The 17,891-nt window shown below is 48.7% G+C and overlaps 2 protein-coding genes across 7 annotated transcripts in view; one reads left to right on the top strand and one right to left on the bottom strand.

Annotated features, from left to right (window-relative positions):
* The window catches only part of SUMF1 (sulfatase modifying factor 1), a 28,543-nt gene extending 14,141 nt beyond the window's left edge, over positions 1-14,402 (top strand). For 5 of the 6 annotated variants that reach the window (XR_005702811.2, XR_009208237.1, XR_005702810.2 and 2 more), the window contains 7 exons: positions 2,527-2,609; positions 3,868-3,990; positions 4,496-4,610; positions 5,456-5,569; positions 9,086-9,145; positions 10,577-11,922; positions 12,649-14,402. Coding sequence is in view for 1 of the 6 variants with exons in the window: in XM_040076240.2 (XP_039932174.1) it covers positions 2,527-2,609; positions 3,868-3,990; positions 4,496-4,610; positions 5,456-5,569; positions 9,086-9,145; positions 10,577-10,687 (606 nt within the window). In the remaining 5 variants the exon portion in view is untranslated. Of the gene's footprint in view, positions 1-2,526; positions 2,610-3,867; positions 3,991-4,495; positions 4,611-5,455; positions 5,570-9,085; positions 9,146-10,576 lie in introns of all 6 variants that reach the window. The other variant, XM_040076240.2, reaches the window with a different exon arrangement.
* LOC120758225 (histone-lysine N-methyltransferase SETMAR) lies at positions 14,311-17,721 on the bottom strand. The gene is made up of 2 exons (XM_040076242.2): positions 17,643-17,721; positions 14,311-15,535 (listed from the first exon to the last, which is right to left on the bottom strand). The coding sequence occupies exons 1-2, from the start codon at positions 17,718-17,720 to the stop codon at positions 14,753-14,755; spliced, it is 861 nt and encodes a 286-aa protein (XP_039932176.1). The 5' UTR covers position 17,721; the 3' UTR covers positions 14,311-14,752.
* Between the last annotated feature and the right edge of the window lie 170 nt (positions 17,722-17,891).

The raw sequence follows: 17,891 nt of genomic DNA, 5'->3' as shown, positions 1-17,891 counted from the left end.
TGTTGTAATATCTGTCTAATTAGCTCTTCTGCTAATTAGATCTAGAGCAATTAAAAGCTTTAAAGACTTGTGAGAAGGTCTGTGAGAGAGCTGTAGATTTCAGGTAGGAGATTTCTGGAAGGAGCAGCTCGGGGTGTGTTCACTGCAGCCAGGTGAATCTTAGATCAATCTCCAGGTGATTCCTGCAGGCTCTCCGTGCTCTCTCCCTGAATTCCTGCAGGCTCTCTGTGCTCTCTCCCTGTTTTCCCTGTCCCAGCACTGGATGTGTGGCTGCTCTGGAGCTCTGGGTGCTCTGCAGAGCCTGGCAGCCATTTGGTGCTCAGCTCAGCAGAGCCCCAGCCGGGAGCTGTGCACACGCAGTGCTCTCCTGTGGAGAGACATTTTTCTTGGGTTAAAATAAACCAGCCTGATTGAAAGCATCTGCTTTTTCTTTTGCATCACAAAAATGTTTTCCAAAATTAAAGTCGTCTAAAGTGTAAATCTTTGCAGTCTCCTGCAGAGATGTTTTTATCTAAAACCCAGCAGTTTAATTTACAAAAATATGTTGTGCTTAGAAGCTGTCGAAATCTTTCTTGTGATCTTTCAGATTTTAGCTTCAGCAAATGGTTCTGCTGCTCTTTTCCTTTCCTTAAATAGCTGTAAAATGCTAATTTTGGATTTCTGTCCTATTTTCAGTATGGTTTAAAGGTCAAACCTCAATATGGGCAAGGAATTGGTTAAATCAGACTGGTTTTAAACCTCTCGACTGTTGTATCAGTTTAGCAGCTCCCAGTGAAGCTTTAGCGCTGTGACAGTTGAGCAGAGTTTCTGCAGGAAGGTCTCATTTTGGGGTTTGGATGCTCAGTAACTGAGCTGTAAATCCCCATGAGAGATCAGGTATTGCTCGTGCTTTTTGCAAAGGGTAGTGGCTGTGCTTGGGGTGAGAATGTCCCTTGTTGGACAGCTGGGCTGGGCATTGTTCACTGAGGTGCTCGTGCTGGGGAGCTCAGAGAGGGTCTGTAGAAGCTGTCATTGCCTGGGGGTGCTGCTGAGGGGGCAGCAGAGGACAGCATGTCTGTGTCACCAGCAGGCTGCTGGGAGCATCTTTGTTCCTTTGGTGCTCAACACTCCGATGCTCCCTCCGTGCCTGTGTGTGAGCACCCTCCCAGCCTGGAGGAGCCCTGCAGCCTCCTCAGCATTTCACAGCCCTTCCCCAGGGCTCCCAAGAGCTCTGGGCTCTGCAGCTTTAGTCCAGGGTTGCTGTTGATTTACAGGGAGCTTTCAGATACCCAGATGTGGTGTAGGTAAAATCTGTGTGTGCTGGGAGGGGAGGAGGGAAAGGCTGTCAGGGGAGTGTCAGAGCACAGCCTGATGAGGTGCTCCAAACACAGGATAACGTGTGTTTGGGCACTTCTGTTGATTTTTCCTCCTGAAATATCCATGTGAGGGATTTGATGTGTAGCTTGGACCAGAGTTTTCTCAACAGCTCGTGTGTGACATGGATAATCTTTTCTCCCACACACATGTAATTACGTGTTCTGTTGAGGGATGCAGCTTCCCCCTGGATGCTGCTAAAATTGACCAGGCTGCTTCTGGGTCTCCTCAATTCCAGCTTGCAGTGACTTTTTTGGACTTTGCTCTGAATGTTTGGTGAGTTAAAGGGTAATGCTCTTGGCACCTTTCCCACCTCTGTGAATAACACTTGACAAAGTCAGTCTAGGACTAAGCAGCCTCTGGGTTGTTTCCCTCCTAAAGCATTCCAGGCTTATTTCCTTTGATTTCTGTTCTTCATGGACATTATCTCTGTAATAAGAGTATTTTGGAAGTTGCTGGAATAAACCCACTGATGGGTGGCATAAATGTTCCTTTTTTGTGCCTTAGTGAAGGCCCCATTATTAAAATAAGTATTTCTAAGTGAACATGAATCAGAACAGTTAAGCGTGACCTCCTGTGCTTTGAGTAAGCCTTGTCGAAGAAATCCTTAAAGAATGTCTTCCAGGAAAAACTCCTTGGCGCTGAGGCACCAAATTTGGGACTTCTGGTTTGAGAGAACTACTCAATGTCTGATGGCTACAGAGGATTTCGGCTGTGTGATGTTTCCCAGCAAACCAGCTGGAAGGAAAAAAAAAAAAAAAGAGAGAGAGAAAAGGCTTCATGCTTCACTTCCCTTGTGTGGTTCTTCTGTCTCCACCTTCTGGAAGCTGAGAGCAAATAATTTAAAATCAGCTGAGTGGGTTAATGACCTGGAAAGCAAATGTGTCACAAGGTGTATGTTTGACCCCCAGCTAAAGGGCATCATCGGGGGGTTGTTTCATTAATGTCAAAACACTGAGTCCAGGGAGTAAATAATTAAGGTGAAAATGCTCTCTAGCCAAAATTGTAGGGTTTTTTTTTTCTCTCTGCAGATTGTATCAGACTGAAGTCAGCCAGGAGATGAAATTCATACAGGCACAGACTGGTTTGGGTTGGAAGGGATCTGGTGGTTTTTCACAAAATCCCTTAGCTGGAATTTCAGCGTCCTTCCCTGCTGCTCTTGTCCTTTTTCAGGTGGCAGCTGCTCCCTGGTGGCTGCCTGTGAAAGGAGCCAGCTGGAAGCACCCTGAGGGCCCTGACTCCAGCATCTCCAGCCGGTGAGCCACGAACACCCATCCCATCCTAAACCACAGCGGGTATCCCTGGGCTCCCACCAGGAGTGGGGCTGCAGGAGAGGGGCTTTATTCCATCCCCCCTTTGCTGCTGCCTCTGGGAGTGTTTTCCCACCTCCTGGTGTGCTGCAAGCAGCTTTCCGTGGCCATGGTCAGTGATGGGGTGCACGAAGCTCTGTCAGGACCCTGCTGATTGAGCCTCAGTGGTTGCTGTTCACGTTTGTACCAGCACTGAGACACAGCAGAGCTCCCAAGGGGCAGAAACTCCAGTGCACACCTGGGTTTGGGGAGGGAGAATAAATCCTCACTGTGTGCACACTCCAGGAGTCTGGGCAGAGCGAACTCTTCCATCTGGGATTTGGAAGCCTCTTTCTCTGGCAACAGAAGACTGAGGAGTTCTGTGCTTTTTTTTAACTGTATTCTGACTTTGTGGAAAATCAGTTGTGACTGTCTAGGACCTCCAAATGCTTTGGAACCTCTAAGTGCTTTTTTCTTACAGTTTAGCCTGCACGAACACTGAAGCTTGCTGATCCTTGTCTTCATACAGTTGCTTTCAATTCAGAAGTGGGATGAATTTTAGGCCTAGAAAATGAAATTACTGTCTTCATTTGGGACCTCTAACATTGCAACTCCTCCTCTCACTATAGGCAGGTGTCAATGAGGTTGACACTTCATCAACTAGTGAAAGTTTCTAACAGCATTTTGAAATCAAATCAGACTCTCTAGCCTAGATCTAGCAGGTTTTTGAGTCCTCTAAGGACAGGACTTTGTTAGTGCACCATCATCTGATGGCTGAAGCGCTCAGTAACGAGTTGTCTGCTCTCCAAGGGCAAGGAAAGAATTATCTGAGGCAAAAATAGAGATAATAGCTGGAGGCATTGTTAGGGGGAGCCAGGAATTGAGGTCAGAGCCAGCAGACAGGAGCTGGAAACCTGCCATGAAATGCTGGCCTTGTGCAAGGGTGGTGCAAAGCTGGCCTGGCCCACCCTGCCACATGGAGTGACCATGGATGTACGAACATGAGACAAACAGAAGTTCATTATTTTCTCCTCCTTCTTCCCCTCTGATGCCTGCATTTCCCTTCCAGCATTTTCCTGCCTTTCCTTGAGTATCTTCTTCGCTGTAGAAGTCCCCTGGTGCCTGCTCAGTCCTGCGTGCCCCTGTGTGGGTGCAGGGCTGTGCTGTGCAGCCCTGAGCCTGCCTGGTGCCCTGAGCAGCTTTGTCCTGTTCATTTGGTTTCCAGAATGGAGCATCCAGTCCTGCACGTTTCCTGGAATGATGCCGTGGCCTTCTGCACGTGGGCAGGGAAGCGGTTACCCACGGAGGCCGAGTGGGAGTACGCCTGTCGAGGGGGCCTTGAAAACAGGTACCTGTCCCAGGGGCTGGAGCTGGGGCTGGAACAGGAGGGGTTGGGAGGGGTTTGTTACCCTCTGCAGCCAGGCTGGGGGGGGCTCACCTGGAGAGGAGCTCCAGGGAGAGCTCAGAGCCCCTCCAGGGCCTGAAGGGGCTCCAGGAGAGCTGGAGAGGGACTGGGGACAAGGCCTGGAGGGACAGGACACAGGGAATGGCTTTAAACTTAAGGAGGGGAGGTTTAGATCGAGTCTTAGGCGAAAGGTTTTTATTGCAAGGGCAGGCAGTCCCTGGCACAGGGTGCCCAAAGCAGCTGTGGCTGCCCCTGGATCCCTGGCCGTGCCCAAGGCCAGGCTGGACACTGGGGACAGCCTGGGGCAGTGGGAGGTGTCCCTGCCATGGCAGGGGTGGCACTGGGTGGGATTTAAGGTCCCTCCCAACCCAAACCAGTCTGGGATTCTGTGTAACACTGACTTTTAATTAAAAGTGTTTGACAGCTGCTCTGTTTGTCCCTTTCCCAGGCTTTTCCCATGGGGTAACAAGTTGCAGCCCAAAGGACAACACTATGCCAACATCTGGCAGGGAGAATTCCCCACCAACAACACGGCAGAGGACGGGTACAAGGGGACTGCACCTGTAAGTGTGGCCCAAAGACAATCCAGCATGTGGAAATGATCTTAATCTTCCTAAAATTAAGGTCTGTCTTCAGCAGGATCAGCCATGGCTGCTCTCCATCCCTGTGCTCTTTCAGTTTAGATTTTAAGTTACATTAAATTTCACCGCAGGCTTGAGCATTATCAAGGGACTCTTTTACAAGCTAATTGAAAAGTAAAGATTACTTTGATTGTAACTTCTAGTTCCTCTCAAACTGACCTCTTTTCCCCCTTCCCAGTCAGTTTGTAGGCAGAAGCTGAAATTCTTTCTGCCTGCACTTCTGGCCTCGCAGTTTTGTGAACTGAAAAATCACACAATAGTGTAAAATAAATTAAACTCCCCTTTTGGGGAAAGGTTGAGCCTGTCTTGTACAACAACCAGAGTGGAATTTTGAAGGCAATCGAGAATGTGAATGAATTATTTATTGGTAGTTAAGTTTAAGTCCAAAAGTTTCATCAGAAGACGAGTCTGCACAGGCAGGAGTTGGCAGCTGCTCTGGCTTTTCCTTGGTGGGAGGGGAAACTGTGGGTGGGGTCAAGTCACTAATGCCAGGTGTGTCTGCTGGTCAAACAGTTCCTCTCTGGAGGTCTGGAGTCTCCAAAACCGGCCAGGAGATGCTGTGTCACACTGGAAAGGGCGCTGGGGACACAGAGGGTGATGGAGCTTTCCGTCCTGTTGGATTTAAATGCAGGATGTAGAAGTGTTCCAGTTCTGCACTGCTGATCTGGTGGCTGCTTTTGGGGCTCCTCACAGTGCACCTGCAGCAGCCTGGTGTGAGGATTCAAGCCCTGTTCTGGTTCCAGAGCTGTGTTCCCTGTCCTGTGCAGGTCTCTGCCTTTCCCCCCAATGGTTACGGCCTCTACAACATGGTGGGGAACGCCTGGGAGTGGACATCTGACTGGTGGGCTGTGCACCACTCCCCACAGGACCTCCACAACCCTGTAAGTGTTTGCTTGGCATCATCTTGAGCACAAATCCCCTCTGTGACCGGGGTCTCGTTGCTGCTCCGTGCTCCTGGGGCATTGGGACAGCACAGCTCACCCTCACTGCAGTCACAGGGCTCTGGGGCCATTTTTGTGGTGTTTGGTTAGTTGTCCACACCTCGTTAGCCATTGAATACTTCCAAACTGGCCTCATGTTACAGAAATCAAGAATTTACGGAATGATTCCTTTAAAAAAAAAGGAAGGTGTTTAGTTCATTTATATTGCCACAAGCTGTACTTGTTTTCCCCCTCCCAGGCAGAGAACAAACCATCATGAATTATCTTTCTGGCTTTTGGTAGCTTGTTTTAAACTGAACATTGACAAAACTGAGGTTTAGGAGAAGTCACCAAGCTCTGAGAGGTGAATCTTTGTTTTCCTTTGTGGCAGGAAAATCAAGGGTCCTGCAGGGTGAGATCTGTGGGGCCACTGATGCTCTGTCTCAGCAGATTCCAGTTCCAGTGTTAGACCTGCTCCTCTCCCAGTTATCCAGGATGAGTAAATCCCGTGATTTAGGAATATGACAAGTAAGGCCACGTAGAGCTTGTCATGCAAAACCCCACTAAATATATATTTTTTTATTAACTCACATCTTACAAAGCACTTGCAGGTTTATTTTTCTCCTGATAATTGTTTGTGAGGGCAAGACGATCAATTATGAAAGCCCCCAACAATGTGTGTGCAGAATTCCATCCATTCCTTGTAACCAATACCCAGCACAGCCCAGAGCTCTCACTGCTTTGAAGATTTTGGGTGTTACACTAAATATGTTAAAAAACTTTGCCTGAGCTCTGACCCTCTGGAAGAATTCAGTCTTTTCAGCCCAGAGAACACATCCTATATTTAGGTTACACTGCCTTATGCTCTGCAGAGACTGAAGAGCTGGGCTCTGATAGATCTGGTGCTAATCAGTTCTAATGTCTCAGAAGATAACTGCAGCCTGGCTATTTTGGGACACCTTTTCACACCAGGAGATTCAGTTTCCTTACCCATTTAACCAGAAAAACCCTTTGGAATTCACTTTAAAGTGCTCTGCCTCAGAGGCTGGATTCTGACAATTACTTTGCATCTGAAAAACCCCTAAAAGCCTCATTGTTAACACTTACCTTTTTTAATACTTTCTGAAGTATTTGGGTTTAAAACTTCAGCAAACTCTTGGAGTTGAGCAGAGCAAAATTCCCAGGACAGTTGCACCCCAGCATCACCCCAATCCAGCAGGGAAGTGCTGCAGCTTTGGCATCATCGACACCAAAGTGTCTCACTTAAATAATTATAATGAGGGTGCCTCACTGCAGTCACAGAATCCCAAAAGAATTTGGGTTGGGAAGGACCTTAAATCGCACTCAATCCCACCCCTGCCATGGCAGGGACACCTCCCACTGTCCCAGGCTGTCCCCAGTGTGCAGCCTGGCCTTGGGCACTGCCAGGGATCCAGGGGCAGCCACAGCTGCTCTGGGCACCCTGTGCCAGGGCTGCCCACCCTCCCAGGGAACAATTCCTCCCTAAAAATGTAACTGATCCTTTAGCAGAGAGAGCCAAGTGTGTGTGTGAGGTCAGCCAAACCTCTAGGGGTTTTTTTGGTGACTTCTGGCTCTAATTTTTTTGTATGAGCTGCAGTTCTGTTTGAAAGCTGATTTCTGTCAAAACGGAGTAACCATGTGTCTGTGCACTGAAAATCACCCTGCGCTATCAGAAAGCATTTGTTTGATGTAGTGAAAGAAATACAACTTTATTTTCACTAACACAAAAAGCTGCTGCATTTTTTTTTTTTTTAGTAACTTTTAAAAGAGCAATCCTACTTTTATGAGCTTTGGTAATGGATTGCACAAGCACTTGTAGTTGTGTAATCAGACTGGAATATGGCTGTTGTAGTATTCTAGTACAGAATAACCTTGCTAATTTACAGTAAACTCTGAGGTTTAAATCTGGGATCAAAGTCTGGACAGCTCTGGCCCTTTGCACCAGGCAGCCAATGTCCTTCCCCTTCAGTACCAGCTGGTGCACTTCTCCAGGTCAGGCTATAAAACAGTGGTGTTTGATAGAGCAGAGATCTGCTTGTTTTAATCAAATGTGACCTTAATTGCTGGGCTGTGATAAGCTTTTAGCAAGGGTGAAGCACAGCCAGGGCAGTTTCCTTCATCTATAGGTGAGATATGTGCATGAGCAAATATTAACACTGCAAATGCTGATGATGTGTGTTGGTTCTCTGATTTTCTGACATCTTTGCCATGAGTTGTTTTATGATAAACTCTTTACCTTCAGTGATTTTAAATAAGAGAATGATGTTTTGTAATAGAATAGGTTAATGGAGGACGCTACAGCAGTTTTCTGCAGGTGAAGTGTTTAAGGGCTGTGGTCTTCCTTCAGAGGCTGTGAAGGTCAATTTAAGTCATTTTTTTCTTACCAAATAATCTTTAATGTCCAATTTTTGCCTGGTGGAAGATATCTGTAGTTAATAAAGAGATGCACTTATGAGCCTTGGGTTCACACACTGCTCAGTACAGGCCAGCCCTTTGTAGTTGCTGACACATGATAGATTTAAGGCTCTCTAACCCTAACCAAAAACGTTCCTCTTCGTTTTTAAAATTGTCTTTGGAGGCGGTTGCAGATTGCTGCTCAGCACCGCAGCATTTGGGGGAAATCCTGCTCCCCAGCCCCATTGTTCTGCTTTGTCTTGTGGAACTTTTTTTAGGTCAGTTTTCTCCTGGCTTCCCTTAAAATGAGATTACCAGGCTGGGTGATGACTGTGCTGGTTAGAGGCTTATCTCAGAGCAGGGGCTGTGCACGCAGGTGTTGGGAGGACAGTTTCCAGAGGCCTCGGGCTGGGAGCAGGGCTGTGCTCTGGAGGAGCACCCAGGCTCGGAAGGAGCGGATGCTGCCTCAGGGTGTGGCTTTCCTTGAGTATTTGTGTGCCATGAAACGCAGCGAGAGGCCAGATTCTTTTTCACACGTATAAATTTTGGCAATAAACGCAAAGCTGCTGCGATTTGTGTGGTGAACTTTGACGCAAAGCAGTCAAACTTGGGGGGTGCAGGCAGGAGCTCCTGGAGTACCAACATCAACTCTCAAGGTTTTGTGACAGTCCCTGAGATTTATGTTCAGTTACAAATGCTCTTCTGGGGTAGATTCTTCTAGAATGCAGACCTGGGTGGGAGACAGGGCAGGAGAGTGGGATCCATGTGGTCGCTGAGGAAAGCTGGAGCTCATTCCCTTCCTGATAAAATTATCTTAGGAACCTCCCTGTTAGCAGGCATTTTCAGTGGGCAGCAACTGGAATGTTAAATATTTGCAGGGCTGGGGAGGGAGCACAGTTACTGTCACCTGCAAATGCTGTATGGCAGAATTATTTCAAGCTGCCTGCTCCACACATCACTGACATTTGTGTCTGGAATATTTAGGATTGCTCCTCCTCCATCTCCCTGCTCCCTGTAATTAGCAGTTATTCCCTGAGTACTGACCGGTGTCCTCCCCTCCAGAAAGGGCCGTCCTCGGGCACGGACAGAGTGAAGAAGGGTGGATCCTACATGTGCCATAAGGTAATGTGCTCTTTTCATGTCCCTCTTCCCTCTGAAAGCACTTGGCCATGAAATGATCCTCTGACAGAGTTTCCTGGCAGCCTGGATGCTTGTCAAGGGGTTTCATGGAATTTATGAAGAGCAACACCTGATGTTCCTAAGGACCTCTTTTTGCTTAGCTTGGAATTAAAACAAGTAAGTTTTTTTGATCAGTATGGGTTTTGGATGCAGAACTTAAAATTGATGTAGGCTTCTAATGCTGTTTTCATGACAGAGCTTGAGTGATACTTATCAGAGTAGAAAGCATGGATCTGACTTTGTTTTTTTAGAATAACTTTGATTCAGAAAGGATAAGGAGCTCTTGAGTAACCTGATCTAATGAAAGGTGTTCCTGCCCAGGGCAGGGGGTTGGCACTGGATGTGCTTTAAGGGCTCTTCAATCCCAAATCCTTTTAGAATTCCGTGGATCTATGATATCAGGTGTTTGCAGAGCTGGCTGGGAGATGAAGTGTTTCAGCTCAGTTGGTGGCATACCTGAAAACCCTTCAGAACAGCCAGGATGTCACCACGGAGTGATGGCTGCTCGTGACACAAAATGGTGATTTAAACTGCTCATGCAGTGCGTAAAACCCCTCACTGTACATCTCCTGTTTCATTAAAGCTGTCCTGCTCTTCTTCCCTTGCAAAGCCTGTGGCTGGCGAATCACTCTCATAATTAGATTAAATTTTCTACAGTGAGATCCCATTTTCTACACTGATTTCCTTCTTAGGTGAAATCAATGTCAGATGTTAATTAGCAGTTTTGATTAAATTAACACTGGAACAGGCTCTTCAGTGATGAATAACGTGACCCATTTTGAAGGTTTGTGAAGATTCTGGTCTGCCCTAGTCTTTTTTTGTAGGTGATAAAACTAGGCTGTGTATCGAGACAAAGACTACTCACTGCTGTTAGCACAAGGGCTCTTTATTAGGTGCCTGATGTCTGCTCAGGCTGATCTTTGTGTGCTGGTGCTCTTCTCCCTCTCAGAGCTGACAGAGCCTGAAGTTGCACCTTTTTACATCCCATCCCAAAAGTCTGGGAGATGTTTCCAGGCATGTGCCAGTACCTGTCCATTCCAGTGGGGCATTAGCACATGGATACACAGCTCAGCCTTTGAGGGGAAGGAGCTGGGTGGTTGTTTTGGCTTTTTCCCAGAGCAGGAGAGATCGTTGGCTGACACTTCATCAGACACTTGGCCATTCAGTGTAGTTTTTGTGTCAGCTGGTGTCTGTGCAGGATTCCCTCATTTCTAATGTTCTAATGCTGTGATTTCCATCCGTATCACTTCATCAATCCGTCCCACAGCCACGGCAATGTTTTGCTGTATTAATCTGTATTAATTATATATTTAATTAATATATAATTAAAGCCCCAGCTGTGCTAAGAAGTTCCCTTTCTGTGTTGTTGTGCAGTCCTACTGCTACAGGTACCGCTGTGCGGCTCGGAGCCAGAACACCCCCGACAGCTCCGCGTCCAACCTGGGCTTCCGCTGCGCCGCCGACGCCGCGCCGGGGCCACGCTGACAGGGGGTGTTCCTCGGGCACAGCAGGGGCTGGAGCCCACCCCCGGGAGAAGAAACGTGAGCACTGGCCCTTGGTGATGACACAGAATGGAAAAGCCTCGCTCGGGGTTCCTGCCGAGGGAAGGAAAACCAGCACGACTCAACAGCGCTTGGAGAACCTTCGTGTTCGTGAGCAGCCCGGCCTGGGTTTCAATCCTGACCAGAGTGCTTTGGTGTCAGCTGGAACAAAACTGAGCAGAAACACGCCAGTGATGTTTTCAAAGATGACTTAATCTCAGAATTACTTAGGCTGGAAAAGACCTCCGGTATTATTGAGTCCGACCCTTGACTGATCACCGCCTTGTCAACTACAACGGCTCCTCTTTAGACGAGATCTTTATTAATTTTATTTATGTAGAGCTTCTACACTCAAATGCAATAAGCAAAGACTATAAACTTCTAGACAGCTTTAAAAGGAATCCTAGGCATTTAGGAAATTCTAGGCAGCTTTGAGAGAGAAATGAAGGAGTCAAGAATGAGAGCTGGGAGGTGACAGCTCTCCCCACAGGCAGCTCGCACAGCCCTTTGTTACATTCCACTTGCAGTGAAAATCACGTCCAGAAATGGCCTTCTTCTGGGGAGATGTTTGCTGATCTTTAGGAAGTGCCTTCTGCAGCTGAGGGTGATGATCCTCAGGCTGATGATGATTAGAAATCTTGTACATATTTGAATAAAATGTCAAGCGTTTGTTTATGCCAAAGACTTTTATTGATGGAAAAACACAATTTCCTTTGAATTTCTTGGATGCAATGTAAGCTTATTTTAAGGACTTGGAAAATGCAAAACTGGCCTCATTAGAAACTGAAGCTAATGAATGATTCCACTTGAATAAAAGTCATGGAAGTGATGGCAGATGGAACTGTGAGCCCTAAGGCCTAATAGGGTAAATTTCTAAACTGTTTTGTTGAAAACAAAATTCCTCATTGAAAAGGAGAGGAATTTTAGCAAGTAAGAAGGGAAATGGGAGTAATTGAAAGCAACCTCATTTTGGGATCTGAACGTAACGGTGGATTAACAAAAGCCTTGGCACTGATGCTGGTCCTTGCCAGTGTTGTCTTTGCTGTAGCAAATTGTGTTTGAGTTTAATGCAAATCCATCACCTGCCAGCTCCTTCTGCACTGGTTTCATGTTGAAAAGATGACCCAGGAGAATGCCTGGGCAGCCCTTCACTAAACACCAGCCTCCAGTGGGGTCCAGGTAAGCCCAGCAAGCAGAAAAATCTATTCCAGGGCACAGCATCACATGGCAAAATATTGAGATATTGATAACTAATACTGCACTCAGAGGAGAAAGGAGGGGGGAGGATGAGAGGAAGCTCAGAGCCTTCTGAGCTGTTTGACTGGATTCATTGTGGAACAGCACACTGGGGCTCTGAAGCTGAAAGGAGCCTGAAGGGGAAAGTGAACAGGTATTCAGCAGATACAAAAAAGGGTCTGTTTCTTTTCTAGTTTCTTGACAGGGAATTTTTTTTTAGTAGGATTTTGGTCCACTCCCCCCGGCAGCTGCAGTGCCAAGGCTGTGGTGGAGTATAGTGCACGTGCTGTATGGAAAAAGGCCATCAGCAACTGTCAGGATGGTTTAGAACTCTGTTAATTAACAACCATTTTTTGCAAGGCCTTCAGCGTGGCTGTTTTGAGCAGTCCAGCACTGTTCCTGTGCTGTGCTGGGAAGTTTGCTGTAAGCAGATAACTGGGATCAGGTCACTGGCGTGGGCTGAGGGGTTGGATTGCAGGGCCACAGGGCTCAGCTGTGATCAAGGACCAGATACTGCTAAAGGTGGTTGGAGTTTTTGTAATCTGCACTTCCTTAACTACTCAAAGTCATGCCAAGTGCATACTCATAACAGGAAGGTAACAAATGGTGCTGTCATCCTGAAAACGAGGAGTGCAGATGCTCTAACACTAATCTTGAAACTTTTCTCAGGAGGGAAAGAGGAAGTGGATTGGATCATCTGCTCACAGCCCTGTGGTCTGAAAGCAGCTGGTGTGATGCCTTTTCAGGGAGAAAACCAGATAAAACTCTCCTCTACACAAGAGGCCTTGCAGTCCAGGCTGTGCTCTGGACTCCTGTGCGTTCCAAGGTCTGGGATCCAGGGAGCTTCTCTGCTTGTAGCAGCAAGAACCCTTACTGAGGCAAGGAGTAAAGTTAATGTCCACTCAGCCTGAAAAATACTTCTGACAAACGCCTGAAATCCTTTGGAAGGTTTCTGCACTCACAGAAATGATGCTTAATGATTAACCCTAAGAGAAATCACGTGGTAATGTTTATCTTCACATAAACCCAGAGCCGTGTGTAAGCCCCAACAGCAACAGGGAGGCACTTAAATGGGAGAGGGGGACACTGCACCTTAGCAAGGAAGCAAAGGTAAACAGCAAGTGGGATTTTGTTTAGTAAATAGCAAAATGTCCTTTATCCCTGGTCAGTATCAGGTTAAGCAGAGTGGTTTGGGTTGGAAGGGACCTTAAAGCTCATCTTGTTCCAACTCCCCTGCCCAGAGCAGGGGACCTTCAATTTGTTCAGAGCTGCATCCTTGAATTATTCTGATCATATTTCAATAGGAAAGTAAATCTCCCGATGAATATTGAAATATTGATAATATTTACTGCTCTTTGAGAGTAGACAGGATTACAGAGAGCTCCCAGTTTTTAGCTCTTTGCCTGGATTCCTTGTGAAAGAGCGCACTGAGCTGGGAGTGACAGCTCAGTCCTTCAGTGACACCAATCTTTCAGGTCCAAATCCAAGTTGTCTGTAATTTAAAAATGAAGTTACTCATCGCCTGCAGAACTACTGATCCCCATGAGATGTGTGTGTTATGTCAAAGGGGATGGAAACAGGTAAAGCTCAAACTGTCCAGAGCAAATAACTGAGGGTTTGTGCCGCTGATGGCACAGTGTGACATGAATGAAAAACTGCTCTGCAGTTGATCCATCTTAAATATCAAAACCAGCCGATGTGCAGCTGCCTTAATCTCATCTTTGCAGAAAGGAAATGAAGGAAGGTGCAGTTCCAGAATGTGCCCATCTGGCAGAAAAGCCCTGCACAGCTGTTAGAGCTGGACAAGGAAGATGCAAAGATGGAATGACCTTCTCCCTGTGCTGGGTAAGGCCAGGCCTTGCTAAATGCTGCCTGGCCCTGGAGTAGTGAAAACATGGATCAGTTGGCAGCTGAAAGAACCCTCCTGCATCTGTCATCTGTTCAGCACAAACCCACAAATCTGTTGGTGTTCAGATGCACTTCTGTATTTGTACTTTCAGTCAGCTGTCAGCATCCTCCTGCTTCATGCTGCAGGGGCTTGATTTGCTCCCTGGGCATGTACTGAGTGCTGGGCAGTAACAGATGTGCTGCTTGTTGAGAGTGCAGAGAGCTGAGGGGAGCAGCCTGGAGGCTGAGGTGATTAAAAAAGATGGGACATTGTGCTCCTCGGAGCCTGCTGTCCTGCACCACTTCAGCAGAGCTCAAGGGGAGTGAAACAGCCAGTCAGTCACAGCTGCCTGGGACACACAAAGTACTAAAGCTACTCTTTGCTTTTACGTCAGTCATTAGTAGTTACTATGCTTTGTGGAACAACAACAACAAAAATACAAGTAATTTAAAAACAATAATTTAATGGATTTTAAGAAACCTAATGCTTTTCTTGCAAGAGTCATGGTTCACTTTCATGCAAGTGTCATTTTCTTGTGCCACTGTCCGTGACTTGCTGTTACATGTCCTGTCCATGTACAAGTGCCAAAGGTACAAATACTTTCTGAATGATACAAACTGAGAGAGCTGCTTTAACGTACAGCTGTCAGAGGAAAACCAGACAAAAACACCAGGCCTGGCTAGTCACTGATTTTGGAACATCTCAAAGCTCCAATACTCCCTTGTACTATCCACCTTGAAAAGGGTTTTGCACAAAATTAGTTCTCGAAACCGTGTCTCCCTGCTGCTCCTCAAACACACATGTGCTTCCTTGTTGGAACACAAAGAGTTTTATGTAACTACTGGAGAAGATAGTATTTTTGGGGGTGTGTTTAAGGCTGAAAGGCTATGGAGAACTCTCTGGTGTGGAGAACAGGGAGCTGTCGCAAGGTAAGAAGGAAGCACACGTGCGGGAGCCACAGTAGCAAGGTTTTCTCAGGCTGTTCTCTTCCTCCGGAGGTTTCTGCTCTCTGCTAGCTTCCGGTAAATTATGGAATCTTCCAGAGTAATCGAATGAAAGTTCCTCCCCGGCAGCAATATCAACGGCTGCAAAAAGCGCCAGCTTGGGCACCATGGAGTCCACCCTGACTGGCACCATGACGAGGTTGGGCTCGCAGGAGTGGTTCAGGAACCTGCCCACGTTCCCGACGCGGGTGGGATCCACGAAGGTCTCCAGGACGCGCCCGTCGTGCAGGTGCTCCCTCAGCGCCATGATGTAGTTGGGCTCCTGCGGAGCCTGCGCCCGGATTCTCCTGCGAGCCTCGGCGAAGCCCAGCACCTCGCCGGCGTACTCGCACACGAAGGCACCCCTGGGGACGGGCTCCAGCGCGCGCAGGCCCCAGCCCTTGCGCGGCGTGCGGAACACCTGCAGCCGCAGCCGCAGCCCCCGCTGCACCAGGCGGTTCTGGCATTCCTCCCCGCAGCCGCACAGGCTGTTGCACTCAAACACGGGCCTGGAGAAGGGCTGCCCGTGCTCCCGCGCCGGCCCCGCGCGCGGGCTGCTGTGGCCACGGCGCAGGCAGGGGCACTCGGGAGCCACGCAGGAGCTGCTGCGGCAGGGACAGCCCGGGAAGGTCACCTCGGTGGGGTCGATCTCTCCGTCTGCTCCGGCCACGCTGTCGGGGCTGTACTGCGGAGAGAAGAGCAGGCAAAGCCTTGGCATCAACGGGCGCTGCTCGAAACGGGGATTTTACAAATGTTCCTGTCTGTAAATGACTGATCCCACAACTCGAATCGCTTTTCTGTCAACTTCCAACTCAGACTTGTCTGAAATGCTTCCTACATCAGATATTCCATATACCTTGTAAATTTCAAAAACCTTGTTAATCTTTTTAGTGCCTGAATTTCTCAGAATAGCTCCCTGACCACAAAACATGCTTAGCAGAAATAAACCAGCTCATTAGATCTACTTTACTATGCACGATTTTCATTTATGGAGATACCAAAGATATTTATTTGTGGATGTGTTTATTTGCAGAATTATTAAGGTATTGGTAAAGTAATTCTCCCCACACTTCAAAATGCTCAGTAAGTTACCTCTAAGGTTAGTCTATAGCTCTTCTAAGCCACAGATTTTTGAACACACAATTATGTTGGAAATAAAGATACTTTCAATTTATCTGTTCAGCTTGTTGTGTTCACACTTCCTCCTAATTCCGGTAGAAAATCAGGTTCTCAAAATTACACTGATGCCCCCAGCAGGTGAATGGTTATAGAACCACGGAGTCTTGCAAAATAAAACCTGATAGAAACGGCTACATTTGGAAACCAAGATACAATGACAGCCACGGGTATATTTTCACTCCCTTCTCAGCATTCAGCTTTATTTAGAAGCCTGGAGGATGTGCTGTCACTAAATATTACATTTCACAGCAGCTTGTACCTGGCAGGTTCTGGGTGTTGTGAAAGATGACAGTGCGTTTGTAAGTTTCTTTTTTTAATAAGTATCAGCTTCTCAGTCACTCGGCTTTGCTCCAAACCAAGTTTAATGTTCCTCAACCACCACAACCTTTCCCATTTCAGTAAAATACGAGCACACCACACCATTCAGGGAGATTCGGGTCTACAGGGATCACACCTTAATTTTTTCCCAAAGCTTATTAGAAGCTTCTCCAATCTGCATTGTACAGACTCTCTAATACCACTGAAGCAATTTCCTACACATCCTGGAGTGACAGGACAAGCAGGAACAGATACAAACTAAGAGACAGCGGATTTAGATCAGATATTAGGGGTAAATCCTTCCCTCTGAGGATGGGGAGGCCCCGGCAGAGGTTGCCTGGAGAAGCTGGCGGCGGGGCCTGCAGGGGAAGGTGTCCCTGCAGTGGAAGGTGTTCCTGCAGTGGAAGGTGTCCATGCAGAGGAGAGTGTCCCTGCAGGGGAAGGTGTCCCTGCAGAGGAGGGTGTCCCTGCAGAGGAGGGTGTCCCTGCAGAGGAGGGTGTCCCTGCAGAGGAAGGTGTCCCTGCAGTGGAAGGTGTCCCTGCAGAGGAGGGTGTCCCTGCAGTGGAAAATGTCCCTGCAGAGGAAGGTGTCCCTGCAGAGGAAGGTGTCCCTGCAGAGGAGGGTGTCCCTGCAGAGGAGGGTGTCCCTGCAGAGGAGGGTGTCCCTGCAGAGGAAGGTGTCCCTGCAGAGGAAGGTGTCCCTGCAGAGGAGGGTGTCCCTGCAGAGATGAGTGTCCCTGCAGTGGAAGGTGTCCCTGCAGGGGAAGGTGTCCCTGCAGAGGAAGGTGTCCCTGCAGTGGAAGGTGTCCCTGCAGAGGAAGGTGTCCCTGCAGGGGAAGGTGTCCCTGCAGGGGAAGGTGTCCCTGCAGAGGAGGGTGTCCCTGCAGAGGAGGGTGTCCCTGCAGAGGAGGGTGTCCCTGCAGTGGAAGGTGTCCCTGCAGAGGAGGGTGTCCCTGCAGGGGAAGGTGTCCCTGCAGAGGAGGGTGTCCCTGCAGGGGAAGGTGTCCCTGCAGAGGAAGGTGTCCCTGCAGAGGAGGGTGTCCCTGCAGGGGAAGGTGTCCCTGCAGAGGAAGGTGTCCCTGCAGGGGAAGGTGTCCCTGCAGAGGAGGGTGTCCCTGCAGAGATGAGTGTCCCTGCAGAGGAAGGTGTCCCTGCAGGGGAAGGTGTCCCTGCAGAGGAGGGTGTCCCTGCAGAGATGAGTGTCCCTGCAGGGGAAGGTGTCCCTGCAGAGGAGGGTGTCCCTGCAGAGGAGGGTGTCCCTGCCCCGCTCTCCCCCGGTGTCCCCGCCCCGGTACCTGGAAGGCCGGCGGGGCCTCCCCTGGCGGCCATAGCGCCACGGCCACGGCCTCGCTGCCGCCGCTCAGCTCCGCCATGCCCGCCATGCTCTGCGCCCATTGGCTGCGCGGGGCCGGCGCCGCTCGCTGATTGGGCGCGGGCAGTGACTGACAGCGCCGCGGGGGGCGGGCGCTGTGGGGGCGGTCCCGCCCTCAGCGGGGCGGGGCCTGTGAGGGAGCCCCGCCCCGGCCTGGCCCCGCCCCGGCCTG

Source organism: Hirundo rustica, chromosome 12, assembly GCF_015227805.2.
Source record: "Hirundo rustica isolate bHirRus1 chromosome 12, bHirRus1.pri.v3, whole genome shotgun sequence".
Taxonomy (NCBI): Eukaryota; Metazoa; Chordata; class Aves; order Passeriformes; family Hirundinidae; genus Hirundo; species Hirundo rustica.
Note: the sequence above shows the minus strand (reverse complement) of the source record. Positions and strands in the feature narration are given on the sequence as shown.

Bases quoted from the DNA above. Each gene is read 5' to 3' on its own strand.
- LOC120758225 (XM_040076242.2), bottom strand. From the start codon at position 17,720: ATGGCGGAGCTGAGCGGCGGCAGCGAGGCCGTGGCCGTGGCGCTATGG. The intron at 15,536-17,642 runs GTACCGGGGCGG...TTCTCTCCGCAG, and splicing joins AGGCCCCGCCGGCCTTCCAG to TACAGCCCCGACAGCGTGGC.